General features: G+C 40.6%; 1 protein-coding gene across 1 annotated transcript in view; it reads right to left on the bottom strand.

Annotated features, from left to right (window-relative positions):
• Positions 1-1,893: 1,893 nt before the first annotated feature.
• The window catches only part of PPP1R21 (protein phosphatase 1 regulatory subunit 21), a 61,062-nt gene continuing 47,309 nt past the window's right edge, over positions 1,894-15,646 (bottom strand). The window contains exons 18-22 of the mRNA XM_040623497.1: positions 9,569-9,601; positions 8,279-8,395; positions 6,015-6,113; positions 4,879-5,007; positions 1,894-2,567 (exon numbers count right to left, since the gene is read on the bottom strand). Of these exons, the coding sequence (XP_040479431.1) occupies positions 2,538-2,567; positions 4,879-5,007; positions 6,015-6,113; positions 8,279-8,395; positions 9,569-9,601 (408 nt within the window). The 3' untranslated portion in view covers positions 1,894-2,537. The remainder of the gene's footprint in view (positions 2,568-4,878; positions 5,008-6,014; positions 6,114-8,278; positions 8,396-9,568; positions 9,602-15,646) is intronic.

Here is a 15,646-nt window from a genome sequence, read left to right on the forward strand (position 1 = left end):
AGTTACAGAGAAGTTTGAAGGCTTTTAAGAGCTGGAAGCAACTTCCAGGTTTAATGCTGCATAAAACAAAACTATAAACCACACATTTTTCTGTCTGGGGATTTTTATTATAAAGTAGACTTTAATTCATAGTCCTGTGGAAAGAGGTTTTTTTTGCTGTTTTGCTGGCTTTCTTAGCTAACTGGCTCCTCATTTTACTTATTGTTGCTCACATTTTTGTTCAGAAATAGTGTGGCTGCGTTTTTGTTTTAATGGATAATGAATTTGGAAAGTGGTCTTGTTATTAAAAGTATGTTAGTTTAACTTATAGAGTTAGTTTCTTACCAAAAGCAATGGAGAATCCAGTTTTATCAGCTTGAAAGTTGAACACTATTGCTTACAACGACGTAATGAAGGGTGGTGTTTAAGATGATGGAACAAGACACATGCTGTTCATCAGTTTCTCAAGCTGTGCCTGGAGGGTCTGTCTATCCCAGCCAGGGCTGCCCAGGTGAACAGTGCCCCCTTAAGTTGTGCAGTGGCTACCACTACCCCCTTCCTACTAAAGAGCCTTTTTTTCTTCATTTGGAATTTCGTATAATCCCAATTTCAATTAAAAACATACATCTTTACATATGCATGAAAAAAGAGCAGGAATAAACAAAAATGTTAATAGATGAATCTCTACTGAGAGATGTACGCTCTTGATACTTTTCCTCATTTTCCAGATTTTCAACAATGAGCATGTAGTACATCATCAGGAAAAAGTAGAATATGTCATTTCAGTAATTTCTGAAAACTCCATCTTCTGCAGGAAGCAATGCATGATTAAAGACACCCCCCCCCCCCAGTTTAGTTTCACTCCTACATGGACTTCAGGCAACTAGTCTCTAAGTCCCGATTCTGCACCTGGACTAGAATCACCTCTCACTTTGCACTTTCCACGCCCTAAGAGGCCTAGACAGAAGAGACATGTCTTCTGGGAGGTGGGCTGCAGTGGTAAGGAGAGGGATAAGGCAGTCACTGGGAGGACTTCTCTGTCCCAAATCCTCCAAAGGAGGGAGAGAAACAGACTTCAAATGCCACAAGGACTGTCACAGGACACTGAAGGCCTGTCAGGAGGCAGAAAGCCTAAGTTTATGAGGGAGATAATCACAATGGTTATTTGGTCTTTTCCCCACAGTGCTTGGGGGCCTAGGCTCAGTTGCAGTGGAAACAGTGGTTCAACTGTTAGAGAACTGGAAATGAGCAGGTCATGAAAACAGAAAGGGCTAAGGGGCCAAGCCCGGACAGGCCGAGCAGAATGGGACTAAGTTGATTCACTCAGAGGTCCCCAAGGCAGGATCCCAACACTGTCATTACTATGAGTACTGGGTCTCTCTCTACAGCAGACAGCAGAAACCATGGGGCAGAAGCCAGAGGGTTGGCCTTTGTGCTGAGCACAGAGGGAAGCTGGTGATGAGCTATCAGGCAGAGCAGAATAAAGCATTTTGGAGCGTGACTAGCAACTGGCTAGTGGGAAGGCTCGAAGGAGATGCAGCCGGTAGGGAGGCGGGGAGGAGGGGTTGTAGGAACACCTGAGCAAATCTGGGAACTTGAACATGGGGTGGAATGGGCCGGAACAAGCAGCTGAGAAGAAAGGAGCAATATATTTAGGGAACGCTGGGAGAGACACCCCTGAGGTTTACACGGAAATGATACAATGCTGATGAACTAAACCAAGGGGAGCCTGAAGTATGGTGGCAGGTACCTGTTAAGGCAAAACTCAAAGCCTTAATTAAGGATTGACCAGACAATTGTGACAATCTGGGGAATTAGAAAGGTTATATCTAAGTCCATTGGGATTTTGTAACTTTTGTAAAACATACTTTAATAGGTTTCAGTTTCCCTTATCAAATTTTCATAGCCTGGAAGTTTGATAGAAGTACGAATTTATTGACATCAATTTCCTTAAGCTATTATTCCAACACAGAGAAGGTACTGAAGAGCTGAAGACAATGATAATAAACCCACGAGATCTAAAGTTAAGTCTGCAAGACCCACCCCCTCTGAGAGAGAGAGAGAGAGACAGAGAGAGTAGGAATAAGTCTTCAAAAAGAATCTGGAGACTGCTTTCAATAATAGCAAGAAGTAATGACAGTTGGGACAATTTAAGCATTTTATCCAGAAACATAGATCTATCCCATAGATACCAAATCGATTACCATATAATTGAGTTTGAAAATATACAAAATATTTGTTGTTCTTACATACTGAAATTAAAACCTAATTTTAAAAAGTGCACAGTAAAAACAGCATAAGGAAACCTACAATATCCATGGTACATGTATTGTTCTCCATTTTACGGTCAACATTAAATTCTGTAATTGCCTTACTGGTTACAAATATATTTTAAATGTTTCAAGGCCATTTACAACACTGACTAGTTTACTAGGTCCAACAACACCCCAGCTTCCTGAAGGCGGCCAGCAATGGACACTGGACGAGGGGTCTGGGTCCTGGAGCTCCGTGCAACAGTAGCAGCTTTGGAAAGAAGTCGCCAACCATCTATGTGTAAACTATCGACTCTTGTTCTTTTTAGAATTTCCCTGTGCAAAGAAAAATATCAACAATAAGAACACAAATGTCTAGAAAAATAACTCCTACTTTATAGGCCAAGCTGTCTGGAAGGCCATACTTCTCTTTAGAAAATTTTAGCTTCCAAGAGGGAGAACAGCTGATAACCTTGGGTCCCAAACACTTAATCAAAAAGCAGTCTGTTACTTTTAACTCCCCCACTCTCTACTTCCATGGATGCTATGCCCCTGAGAACTGGGGATCAGCGACAAAGGAAGAAAACAAAGGATTTATCAAACCTCAAATATTCATTTTGTTCCAAAGACAGGAAGTTTATTGATATCAGACACTGGATAAAAATTTTTAGCCTAAACAGGTTTCTTTGTTGCTTAATAAATACCTTCTAAAGAGGTCTTAATAGATACTAATTTTGAATATGTGCCAACTAACCCCCCAGTGGTAATGATCTGAAAAAGGAAGCTCAGATACTGGCTGAAAATGATGTAAGGGCAGATGTCTTAACTCATTCCCAGTCCCCCCACATATGGAGATTTGGACTTTCCAGTTTTATGTAACTTCTCTTCTTTCTTTTTAAGAAAGTAATGTTTACTTTTTAAGAAAACATTGTAACTCAATTCCTATACTTAACTGTTAGGTACAAATACATTTTTGTCGTGTATGTGGTTAATGCTTGCAGAACACAAGCATTAATAACAAGATGATAGCCAACGAATGGTTCCAAGATGTTTACTTGGCATCCAATGGAGACCATGTCAACTCTGCCATAAAATGATGCTCCAACAATCTAAATTACTAACAAACTGGGCAGGGAGGGTGCAAAATACGGGGATCATGGATTGATCATAAAAAGGTTAACAGAATAAACGAGCTCTGTGTTTTATTAATGACACATATTTTAAGGACTAGATTACAAAGTTCTGAGAGGACTTGAAAATTCCCTAACTTCTAAAGTAGCTGCAATACAGCCTCCTCCGGACAATGAACTTTGCTGGACTCAACATGAATCCTTCTCAGTTCAGAACCAAATGCCTCCTGCAGCTCTAGAGTCCGTAAAGCTTCCCTATAATCACTATTACTTCTTTCCAAATGTTAGGTGTTAAAACAGGCTTTCTCCTAATATTCAAACTAATGCATGTATGTGCTTTCTACCATGACTAGGAATATAGCCTGTGAACTACTGTTGCCCTGCTGGAACATCAAGAAAGAGGCCAAAGGAGTTGCAGGACGCAAGATTCAAAAGGACCAGCTCCCCTACTCATCATCGCCTCCAAGCTCATTTCCTGAAGCACAAGTAACCAGAGAACTATAATCAAAACCACACTGTCTGGCTACAGTCATCACAAGATGCCCCAGGAAAGAATCACAGATGCTCGCCTGCTCTCTCCAAAGTAGCCAGAGGCCGATCAAGATCATGAAACTACACGGAAAAACAATATCACAATTTGCGGATTCCAATGCACTCACATGACTGATCTTCCAAGGAAACACCAACTGAGCAGAACGCTGCCCTCACCACCACTAGCCGATGCTAAAATCACGCTATGGTGTGTTCATCTCCATTTCCTCCCCAGCGCCAGCACATAGAAGGAACTCAGTACATGGCTGCTAGGTCAGTGAGAGGCAACAGTAGATTTCAAAGAGCACAGGTTACAGACCGTATATCCCCGCTGGCAGTGGTACATACTGTCTGAGTTACAAAACGTGCGAAGCATCTGAGATGATGCATGAAACCAAGTCCCTGGCTTCCTGAAGCCTACCTTTCCCGGTAAAAGAGCATACATATCATGTCCAACAATAGACATAGGATATGCAGATACACACTTCAACATACAGGTACTACCAATATCTACTGACCCAGCCTGGACAAGCAGTGGCTTTATGGGAAATGAAATCAAAAGAAATTTCTGGAAAAGGAAAAGACATTCCTAGGTTATATGGATGTGTATGAAAATAAATCTGCTTAAGAAGGTGATTCTTCAATAGTACCATTTTAGACTCCTGTTAAAAAAAAAAAACAATCCCCATCATAACCTCCCTAAAAGTCCCCTTAAATGATAAAACAGTAACAGAAATGCCAAAAATGCCAAAAATCAAAGGACACAGTATTAGGCCTTAGAGGTCAGAACTTCTCTCAACCTACAACTCAGTCACAGAAACTGAATTTTACTTTTGGATAAGAGGACAAATAATATGAAGAAAAATCATTTAAAAACACTTGAAATCTCTTAACCTTTGCTCCTGAAATGCACAGCAATGAAATACCTTATATCAAATACATTACATATTATATTGCAGAGAGACTCCCTCCCTTTCCTTCCCTACCTTACTGGACATCTTCAGTGTGTCGATCTCTTCTCTCTGTTTAGATAATGTCTCGTTCATGCTGCACAGGTGGTCACTCATCATACTTAACTGATCCTCATAACTCCTCTTGGTAGTTGTCAGCTCATCCTAAATGGCAAAGGAACAGAGGGAAAAGAGAAAAATCAAAACCCCACTAGTCACACCACTCCAAAGTTTTTTAATTTACAGAAGGAATTTGAGAAAGGCAACCTATCAAGATGCCCTATCTGATCAATTAACATGAAGGACAAGCCACAGGTCTAATAAGAGCACAAAATTAAAACAAATGGGAGGAAAGGTTTTCTTCTTTTCAGCCTTCAAATATGTTCTGAATCAAATCTCTTTGCAAAAAGACTGTCCTTCTACATCAGGTATAAAATTGTCACAAAGAAACAACAGGACTACATTATCTTTCCAAACCCCTTCAAGTTTTCCAGAGCCCTTCGTGAGGTGGGCAAGTCTGTCTCTGGCACATTCCCACCAGCCCAGTACCTGCTGGCTCATGGCCCTCAGCCCTCAGGGCAGGACCCTCCCTTTGTCTGTCTTCCCATCTCTCTGCTTTCTCCAGCCCCTTAAAATCTAATCCTGTGCTCCTAGCTAATCTGATAAACTCACTGAAACTAGGAGGAAGCAGGGGTTATTGTACTGATATGTTTTTTCTCCACCTCTATCATGTTTATATTTAATATAGGCTTTCTGGAAACAAGGCTTTAAAACAAAGCAGTAAGTAAGGAAGAATATTTTGCAGCTCTAGCTTTCAGTTTAGGTCAGTTTTATGGAACAGTAAAAAGAAGGACGAGAGTCATGTGAAGAGAACAAGAGCACAGCCCGCCATAACAGGGATTAATGGGGGGGGGGTATGAAGTATCATTTAAGGAAATGCTGACTACACAGCTATTTAAAATAAAATCAAGTCAGAGAAACAAGCAATATACAACTTTTCACCTGACATAAGTAAGATATTACTTTAAAATGAGTTAGAAATAAACTGGTTAGAAAAATGTATGTCTAGAGGGCGAAGGGCACTACTTTGGAAAGGAAATGCTGACCCTGCCGCCCCAGCACTTCCAGTGAAAACCGTATTAAGCCCGAGTAGGAGACACTTCTGAACCCACCTGGAGTCTGCTGATGTTCTGACCGGCTACTTTCATCTCTTCTGTCAATGCCTCTTTAGACTTTTCAGCCAAGGCCAGTCTCTTCGAGAGTGCTCGGCACTGTTAAATCAGAAAAACATCCCATTACCTCAGGGGGCATTTCCCCAAACCAAATTCACTTCAGGCCTGTACCACACACTGAAGTACACAGAAGATGTGGTCCTCCTCTCACCACTTTAATAAGCAAAAAAGTCTACTAACCCAAGCTCATCAAGGTTTCTCCTAGTTCTAGCCTGATGACCAGTGGATACAAAAAACTTAAAAAGTTTTTTGTTGTCGTTGTTGTTTTAAGATTTAATATTTAAGTAATCTCTATACCCAACCTGGGGCTCAAACTCACAACCCCAAGATCAAGAGTCGCACATTCTGACTGAGCCAGCCAGGCACCCCTTAAGAAGTTTTTTTACATTTACCCAGGATTCCTTTATACTCACACCAGATGAAAATGGAAGTGGTTATTTCAAAAGTTATCAATGCCAATATGAATCCTAAGGTACTTTTCTTGTGTTTAAAGTCCTCTATTAGAGACCACATTACAGAACAATAAAAGCTTTACAGTCCCAGGCTACAGATTAGGCTCAATCTATGGGGAGAACGTAATGAGTGCAGGAGCTACTTTCTTTGGGGTTCTCTACCAAAGCTAGGCTATACAGAGACAGAGCTGATCAAGGAGGAAAAAAAAAATTCTGTTTCTCACAACTGTTCAAAGACGGTGTGCCACTAAAAGGGTCACTACACTTTTAATAAGGCCACATGACTGACAAGGAGGATCTGCTGAGACATATCTGAATGTTGTGTCGACATCAGATGCTCAGACTAACCATTCCAGCAAAGTCATACGGAGGGGTCACCACTTCCTGTTTATAAACAAGGAAAAACTAGGACGATGTAAAAATTCTCGTAGCACATTGTGCTGAAGACATTTACCAAGATAAGCAAATCTCTTGGAAATAAAAGAGCCTCAGATATTCCCCAGCTACTCATTTCATTCCTCACAAGAGAATTTGAGGAAAGTTCAACCAGTCAAATCAACCACCATCTATTAACCAAACATCTACTGTGTGCTCAGCACCACACCTGAAAAGGAGGGAGACAGTTTTGCAAGTTATGGGTCTTCATGGCGATGGCAATCAAGTCTGAGATATTAACTCAGAAGGCAGCAAGGGACCCAGACAAGGACACGATACCCAGGCTCAGAAGCTCAGCACTACAGCAGCTCCACTGTAGGTCAGCCAGTTTGCTGTGCTCCCCATTTTCTACAGCCCAACCAGCTGTTACCAAACAGGTATGTAATGGCAGCTTGTGCGCAACACGGAGCTAGACTCATCAACTATTTCAGCAGGGAAAAAAGCAGAAGGTCCCTCTCCACTTCCAGCAACTGGCCTCCTATCAGCCTCTCCATGTATGCAGTACAGGAGAAAATCATACAGTCAGTCCCAATAAAGGGTGTTGTCTTTTCCTTCTCAATTTCTTTAACAATGTAAAGCATTATAATTCTCCGTCTCCATCTGTAACTGACCTTTTAAAGTTTTAAATCAGATACCTTGCAGGTATTCTTAGATGTTGAGTGACAGCCATTCTATCTTATCATTTGTCTCGTACTCTGATTTCTGCACTTTCTCCTTCATTTTCTCCCTTGTAATTAATGAACCGTGTATGATTTTATTGAGTATCTTACATAGTTTTTTTTTTCTAATTCTCCTAAGAAAATAAATTATTTGGTTAGGGAAGAAGAAAATGTAACATAAAATAAATTATGTAGCAAAGGTTTAAAAAGGTTACATTTTTCATTTCATCATTCATAGGAACTCATTTCTACTACTTGTCACTTAGAAATTAAGGAGTATTTAAAAAAGAAGAACAAGGCATATTTTGCTTTTTAATTTCTTTGCATGAAAATTCCTTGACTTATGAATATCTACCTGCCTGTAATTCTCTAACAAGTAATCACTAATAAAAATTCTCCAAACATCTATATTGTGACCATAGGAAAGGCAACCTCTCACCTATCTTTCAGTAACCTGGAAATGACAAATCAGTCCTGTATTTACTGAAATGAAGATTTTTGGTTGGATATAGGCCAATCAATATGAACTCCAACCAAATTCACATGGATGCACAGACAAGGCCGTCTCTCTTCCAGTGAACAGCAGGAGACCTGGACAGTGACCTAATTCCTGCCCGGATTGGGAAAAGCCACCAAATCCCATTCACTCTCCACTCACCTCAGCGTAAAAGTGAACTGACTTACTGTCAGCCAGCTGCAGTTGTGAAGTCAGTTCCACTATCCTTGCCATGTAGTGATTTTTAATTAAGTCTTCACGAGATTCCACATCTGGAACCTAAACAGAGCATACAGAATTAAGTAAATAAATGCCAGTGAAATGAAGCAGTTCTAGAAAAGATGGCCATCACTCTAGAAGAAGAAGAAAAAAAAAAGACGACATTTTGGACATTTTCATGTGAAACCTGATGGGGAATCATAGTTTCCCTACCCCTCAAAGAAACTTCAGACAAACCAGGTATTCCAAATTTCTCTTAATCAGCATCCTGCCTATGTCAGAACAAGGTTGGGGCTTCAAAAGAACAGAGGAGAAGTGAAGTACCGGGAGGCCCACTACCTCTGGGGCCATGTCCCTCCATCCCACTTTGATAAGCCACAAACCTGGCTTTCAAAATCTCCATCCGACACCTACATCCTCCTCTCAGTGGAAGAAGGCAGGGGAAAGGGAGCATTTACTGGAACCCCTAAAATCCAAACATTCGTTTTTTCCCCAAATTATCTTAAGACAGCTCTAACGCTCTTAAACACACTAACCAATTAAACTATTTCTGTAATGAACAGTTTATGGCCCATGTCCCAGACCAGTGTTTCTTCTAGTTACTCTAGCAATGGTACACTACGGAGTTTAGTTTAAAAATATATACAGAAGTTCAAGATTACCTAAAGTAAAAGGACAATAAGGAAATGAAAGAATTTACCAACCTACTGGAACTATATTTACCAGCTTGCCACACCGAGTGGAAAGCTGTAGAACTTCAGAGTTCCTTCAGCAGTTATTTATAAAGTTACATTTTATAATATTTCCAAACTCAAAAGCCAAATCTGACCTGGATTCACTCACTTGAGGGCTGGAAAGAACTTGCAAGCACACTGTTGGTCAAGGGCCTGAAAAGCCCTGCTCCCCAGCCTGACCACTGGGAAGGCTGATGCCTCCCGCCTCACGCAGGATACCAGCCAAGCTGATGGCCAAGCTCCCACCACACCTTGTCAAACTGCCAAGCCAAGTCATTCAATGAGGCAATTACAAAAACAGGCTATAATTTGTTGGTGACAGTTAAAATAGAACCAGAAAGAAAAGCAACATGGATCCATGGATGGAGGAGAAAAACACTGGCTCCACATTTGCTAGAACTGTTAGAAAACAATTTGACAAAGCTGACTTCTGCAGGACTTTGTGAACAAACACACAGCCAAATATTTACAAACAAACATGACGCCAAGCACACATTACCTCATTGTCAGATGTCCTGGTTAAAATCCCAATCTAGAACATAAGAGGAAAAAAAGCTTTAGAACAGACTGTTTTCACTTCCAACACAATAGCTGCAACTCTTGTAATCGCCTCTCTTCTCAGTTCACACTGTTTGTAAGTGCACTGGGAGTGCAGACCTAGAAGATCACCTGTATGGTCTTCTCCTGCCAGGAGGCTGTACCTACAGATAGCTAACTGCATTCACTACTTCCGTCAGCCAGTAATGGGTAACGATCACTATCCTCTACCGAAATCCTGTAGTCCTTTTCACTGAAACCCAACAAACTGCCTGGGAAGAGAGAGAGGAAGAACAGCTTTGACTCATCTTGTCACTTCTATGCCTATTTCCAAAGCAGTAGCCAAGAAGGGGTAAAGACAGTTTTATGGTGACCATAACAACTGAACATTCCAAACAGAAAACACAAATAACACTCTGCTGAAGTTCAAAAGGAGAAAGAAGAAATACACTTTTGATATAATGTTATGACATTAGTAAGTATTCATTTCAGATTTAAATTAATGAAAAAGAAAATGTAATTTCAGACATGTTAAAGTACTGCCAAGTTTTTTAAAGCTTGCTTTTGTGGATTAAGATTTCAAAAACAGATAGTCATGAATGAGGATTTCAGGTTATTGTCCAAAGTGGAAAGGCATGTGCTTGGGTACAATAACTTAAGGAAACGTGGAAACTCAGTTTCGGTGGATTCTGATACTCTCACAGCTGATACCCAATAAAGAGTGTTCACAGATTCTAAATCATCTCAAGAGTATTACTCTGAACGGTGAACCATGTATCAACTGAGTGTATGCTAATGAATGTCATGCCCACCTAGCTGTAAAAAGGATCGTTTATAAGACTTTTTTTTTTAAAGAACCATAATTTTCTACTCACTGACGCAGAAGTAGCAATTAGTCTTTCTCTTTTAGTTAAAAACTGTTTATGGTAACACGCCAATCATTTAATTTTATATATTCAAATATGACTACATTTGGCAAAAGAAACTCTGAACGTGCATCTAAATTCTGTCTCCCCACCCTTATCCCCTGACTCCCAGGTTACGGTTTGAGAATGTGTTGCAGCACACTGACCCACAAAGGAATGGTATTATATAAATGGAAGGAAAACCTGACGTAAATAATTTCAACATTGTCTCATATATATGGATGCTAATGGGAGTGCAAACTGATTCAGCCTTTTCAGAAAACAGTTTGGCATTAAAAGGTCAAGAAACTCTAAAACGTTCAGGCCTTTTGGCCTAGTGAACTCTAACCCTGAGAATACATCCTAAAGACATCATCTGAGATGCAGAGAAAACCTTATGCATAAAAGGAGATGGTATTTAAAATAGTAAAAATTATAACCAATGTCCATTTACAGGTAAACTAAGGTATATTTTATGTAGAATACTATGCAATCAACAACTAAGTTTATATAGATTTCTAATAATAGGATAAATGTTTGTGTATTCACATTACCCTAAAAGGTCTGAAATTTTATATAGCAATATCAACTGTGTGTGAAATTTGGCAGGAAAAATGTTAATGGTAGTTGCTTGGGTATTCAGGAGCATGTCAACTTTTTTCTTCTTTTGCCCTTCTGTAGTTTTTAATTATCTACAGTGTACATGTACTCTCTTTATACATAAAATATGTATTTAAAATTCTACGAGTGCTTTTTAATTCCAGCAAGAACCAGAAATGTGTATTATTCCGTGCTTTTCCTTTCTTGAGGTTACTGCCATCTTTTATTATGATAAACTGGCAGGTGGCTGAAAGCTCAAATTACACTATCAGGTATTTTAATGACAAATACTATGCATTCAACTATTGAAGCGCCATAGGGTTAGAAAGTATGTTTCTATCTGATGTAACTTTTTCAGCTCCAAGGTGCTTGAACCAAACTAATCTTCCGGGGGCTTGTAAGATGAGCTTCCTTAGTCAGTTAATTTTAAAATGGGCACAGACTTGCTCCTGACACCCAAAAGGAAGATGAGAGAACGGAAGGACACACTGAGCTGCGTACTTAGCTCAGTAAAGTTCACTAGGAGCAGGTGGGGGCAGGGGGCTAAAAGAAAGGCTGAAAAGGAGAAACATCAAGGAAGACAGAAAACACCATCTTTTTTTTTTTTTTTTAAGATTTTATTTATTTGACAGAGATAGAGACAGCCAGCGAGAGAGGGAACACAAGCAGGGGGAGTGGGAGAGGAAGAAGCAGGCTCATAGCAGAAGAGCCTGATGTGGGGCTCGATCCCATAACACCAGGATCACGCCCTGAGCCGAAGGCAGACGCTTAACCGCTGTGCCACCCAGGCGCCCCTCCATCGTTTTTTTTTATCTTAATGGTCTCTGTGCTGTTTTTGGCAAGAATCTGCCACTACAGGAGGGAAGGAGAGTTACATGGTGAAACCCTTCTGGCCTGAAATACTCTTCTCCTGCCTTGGACTCCTGTTCACTTTTGAAAGCCATTCATGTTACCTCTTCTGTGCCATGCTCCCTGAGCCCTCCAGCGGCCTCCTCTGTGACCCCACAGCACTCCACAGATGTCTACTCATGCTTGTGCTCCCTTAGATGGAAAGCTACAAAGACTGACTGTGAAAAATGAGAAGAGGCCCATCATGTCTTAGTTCTCTAATCCTAACCATCATAGACAATACCCAAAACTGGGGTTCACAGAAACTGCGGCACCTCAACTGTACCTGAAATCAGGGTTAGAATTCTGAATTCAGGAAAGTCAAGGAGAAAGAAAGAGGAGTTAGAAGGCAAAAGCATGTGAGTATACAGGTGATGGGGGTTATAGATGAACAGATACCAAAAGAAACAGCTTGAACAAAGACAGGGAAGCAAAAATGCAAAGAATGTTATCAGCGAAGAGCTCAGTTTGGCTTCGAACAAAGAAATGTAGAAGAGAGGGCAAGAAAGGTAGTCTGGAAAAGGTATCCACAGACCTCGAATGCCAAACAAATGAGTGGATTATATTCTATAGATACAGGGAGCCATCAGAAATCTAGAAACAAGAGAGTACATAATCAGTAATATACTCTAGGAAAATTACTCTGATAGCATCTTATGAGGTGGGTGGGAGGAAAGAGACTCTTAAGAGATGCAAACAGAAGAAATCAAGGCCATGTACACACATGCTAACTGGACAGACTACTTAAAGTAACAGTGACTTCCAAACTCACCAAACACAAACATATCATCACCACTCATGGCCCAATAGTGCTCAACACTAAAGGTTTCCCATGTCCCTGGAAATCCTTCTCACTTACATACCTAAGAACCATGCTTGCCATTGAAGATGTTCAAATAAAGACAGTCGTGAACTTTCAGCTATTGACATTAATGACTTAAATACACCAATACTGCCAACTCCCAGCACTTCAAGAAAGGCAAGCAATAAACAAATGAGTTTATGTCAGCTGATCTGTTTTCTGACACTGATCAGAGTACAAGGCCATGGTTAAAGGCGGGGGGAGGTATGGCCCCAGATACCTTGGATTCCATCCTAGTTCCGTAACTTATCAAGTGTGTGACTTCAGCTGCGTTATTTTACCTCTCTGTCCCCAGTCTCATCTACAAAATAGAGATATGATGGTACCCACAATCTTATGGGATCTATGTGAGGACTAGTTAACGTACTCAAAGTCCGCAGCACCATGGCTGGGGCATGATCACTACAGTCATCACTGTTGTACAAGCACTCTTCCTGGTCTAGTCTGGCCCAACCAGCGACTCTACTGCTAGTGCAAGTGAAAGCTGAGGGAAGGAACAGATGCAGGGAAGCCGAAAGAGAGGGGGGAGCAAGAAAAAATCAGACCAGAGGGAGAAAGGTCTGACCCAATCAGTGAGACAGACTCTGAAGGGAAATCCAAAGATGAGTGGTGGCGGGGTTGCACTTTCCCAGAAGGTACCTGAACAGATGTCAACATCCCGCTATGTGTGTTGAATGTGGCCCTAGGCAGTCAGTCCACTTCCCCTAGCCAGAGGCAACGTGCAGGACTCGTGTCTGGGACTCAGCCCTGTGATCAGCGGGTCACTATAGGATCATCCTGTGAGCATGGTGTCCACACAGGTCAAAACCCTAAGAAGTACAGTTTATGTTTTTTTGCTTTACTAAAAATTTTAATTCTTTTTTTCTCCCCATATTTTATTAAGAAAAGTTTCAAACACACAGAAAGTTGGGGGGAAAAAGTTTAAGAAATATCTGTATACCTGCCATCTACACTTAATAATTAACATTTTGCTGGGGCGCCTGGGTGGCACAGTGGTTAAGCCTCACGCTCAGGGCGTGGTCCCAGCGTTATGGGATCGAGCCCCACATCAGGCTCCTCTGCTATGAGCCTGCTTCTTCCTCTCCCACTCCCCCTGCTTGTGTTCCCTCTCTTAGGGCTGTCTCTATCTCTGTCGAATAAATAAAATCTTTAAAAAAAAAAAAATTAACATTTTGCTATATTTGGTTTATTTATCTGTATATATATATTTTTTTTTCTGAACAATCTGAAAGTAAACCGCACATATTACGATACCTTACCTAAGTACTTTGGCATTTATCTCCCCAAATTAAGATATTCTCCTAAATAATAGTACCAGTATCACATCTAGGAAATTAATAATAAACTGAGTTTCTGACACTGTTAAAATGCAATAGGATCTATATACATCTTGAAAATAAAAGCTGGTTTGTATGTTTCACTATCAGGGATGCCCTGAATCAGATGCAAGGTAAATCTGAGAAGGACCACGCCTTGCCCTTCCATTGCATCAGTGAGCTACAGGGAGAGTAAAGTCAAGCGCCTTAGGACAGGGCTTTCTAGAAGCACTACAGCTCACCCTAAGACCTTCAAGAAAGAAAGAAAATGTACCTAATAAGGCATATTTCTGATTATGAGGGTTTTTTCCCCTGTTTTCTTCTTTCCTAGATTTTCTAAATTTTTTTTTTACTATAGGCAGATTTTAATTAGAAAACTTTTCTTAAAGTAACTCTGAAGTTACTTGAAGTAATTAATAGCTCCAATATTGATGTTTCTTCACCTTCTCAATCACTGCAGTTAAAAATAAAGCAAGAAATATAAGATTGCAGGGGTGCCTGGATGGCTCAGTCAGTTAAGCAGCTGCCTTCAGCTCAGGTCATGATCCCAGGGTCCTGGGATCAAGCCCCACATTGGGCTCCCTGATCAGTGGGGAGCCTGCTTCTCCCTCTCCTGTTCCCCCTGCTTGTGCTCTCTCTCTCTGTCAAATAAATAAAAAATAAAATCCTTAGAAAGAAAGAAAGAAAGAAAGAAAGAAAGAAAGAAAGAAAGAAAGAAAGAAAGAAAAATATAAGGTTGCAAGATAACCTGATGGATTTCTGTATTATATGTTGTAAAGCTTTATACTTTCTAGGAACCATAGAATTCGTTTAAAATGGTATTTGTGGCCATTTCATGAAAAGGTAGATGAAATTCAAGCCCTTGGTCAGAACATAACCCCATATTACAAATGTTTCTATGGAAAAACAGAATAAACCTTTAATTTTACTTGCTAGATCTTTTCCAGGAATACAGTCCATCCTCACCATGGGGAAGTCTCATGTAAAATCAAAGGAAATATAACGGAATAGCTTTTTGAAGGAGGCATCCTGCTTGCCACTAGCTCTTTCTAGAACATGTGGATTATACCTGTTTTACACTGACATTTTACTTATTTATTTATTTATTTATTTATTTATTTATTTTTATTCATTCATTCAAGAGGCCGGACAGATGGAGAATCAGTGAGAGAATCTCAAGCAATCTCCCCATTGAGCACAGAGCCTGATGAAGGGCTCGATCCCACGACCCTAAGATCATGACCTGAGTCAAAATCAAGAGTCAGCGGTGCCTGGGTGGCTCAGTCGTTAAGCGTCTGCCTTCTGCTCAGGTCATGATCCCAGAGGCCTGGGATAGAGCCCTGCATTGGGCTCCCTGCTCAACGGGAAGCCTGCTTCTCCCTTTCCCACTCCCCTTGCTTGTGTTCCCTCTCTCACTGTCTCTCTCTCTCTGTCAAATAAACAAATAAAATCTTAAAAAAAAAAAAAAA

This window comes from Ursus maritimus, unplaced genomic scaffold (assembly GCF_017311325.1).
Source record: "Ursus maritimus isolate PB19 unplaced genomic scaffold, ASM1731132v1 scaffold_6, whole genome shotgun sequence".
Lineage (NCBI taxonomy): Eukaryota > Metazoa > Chordata > Mammalia > Carnivora > Ursidae > Ursus > Ursus maritimus.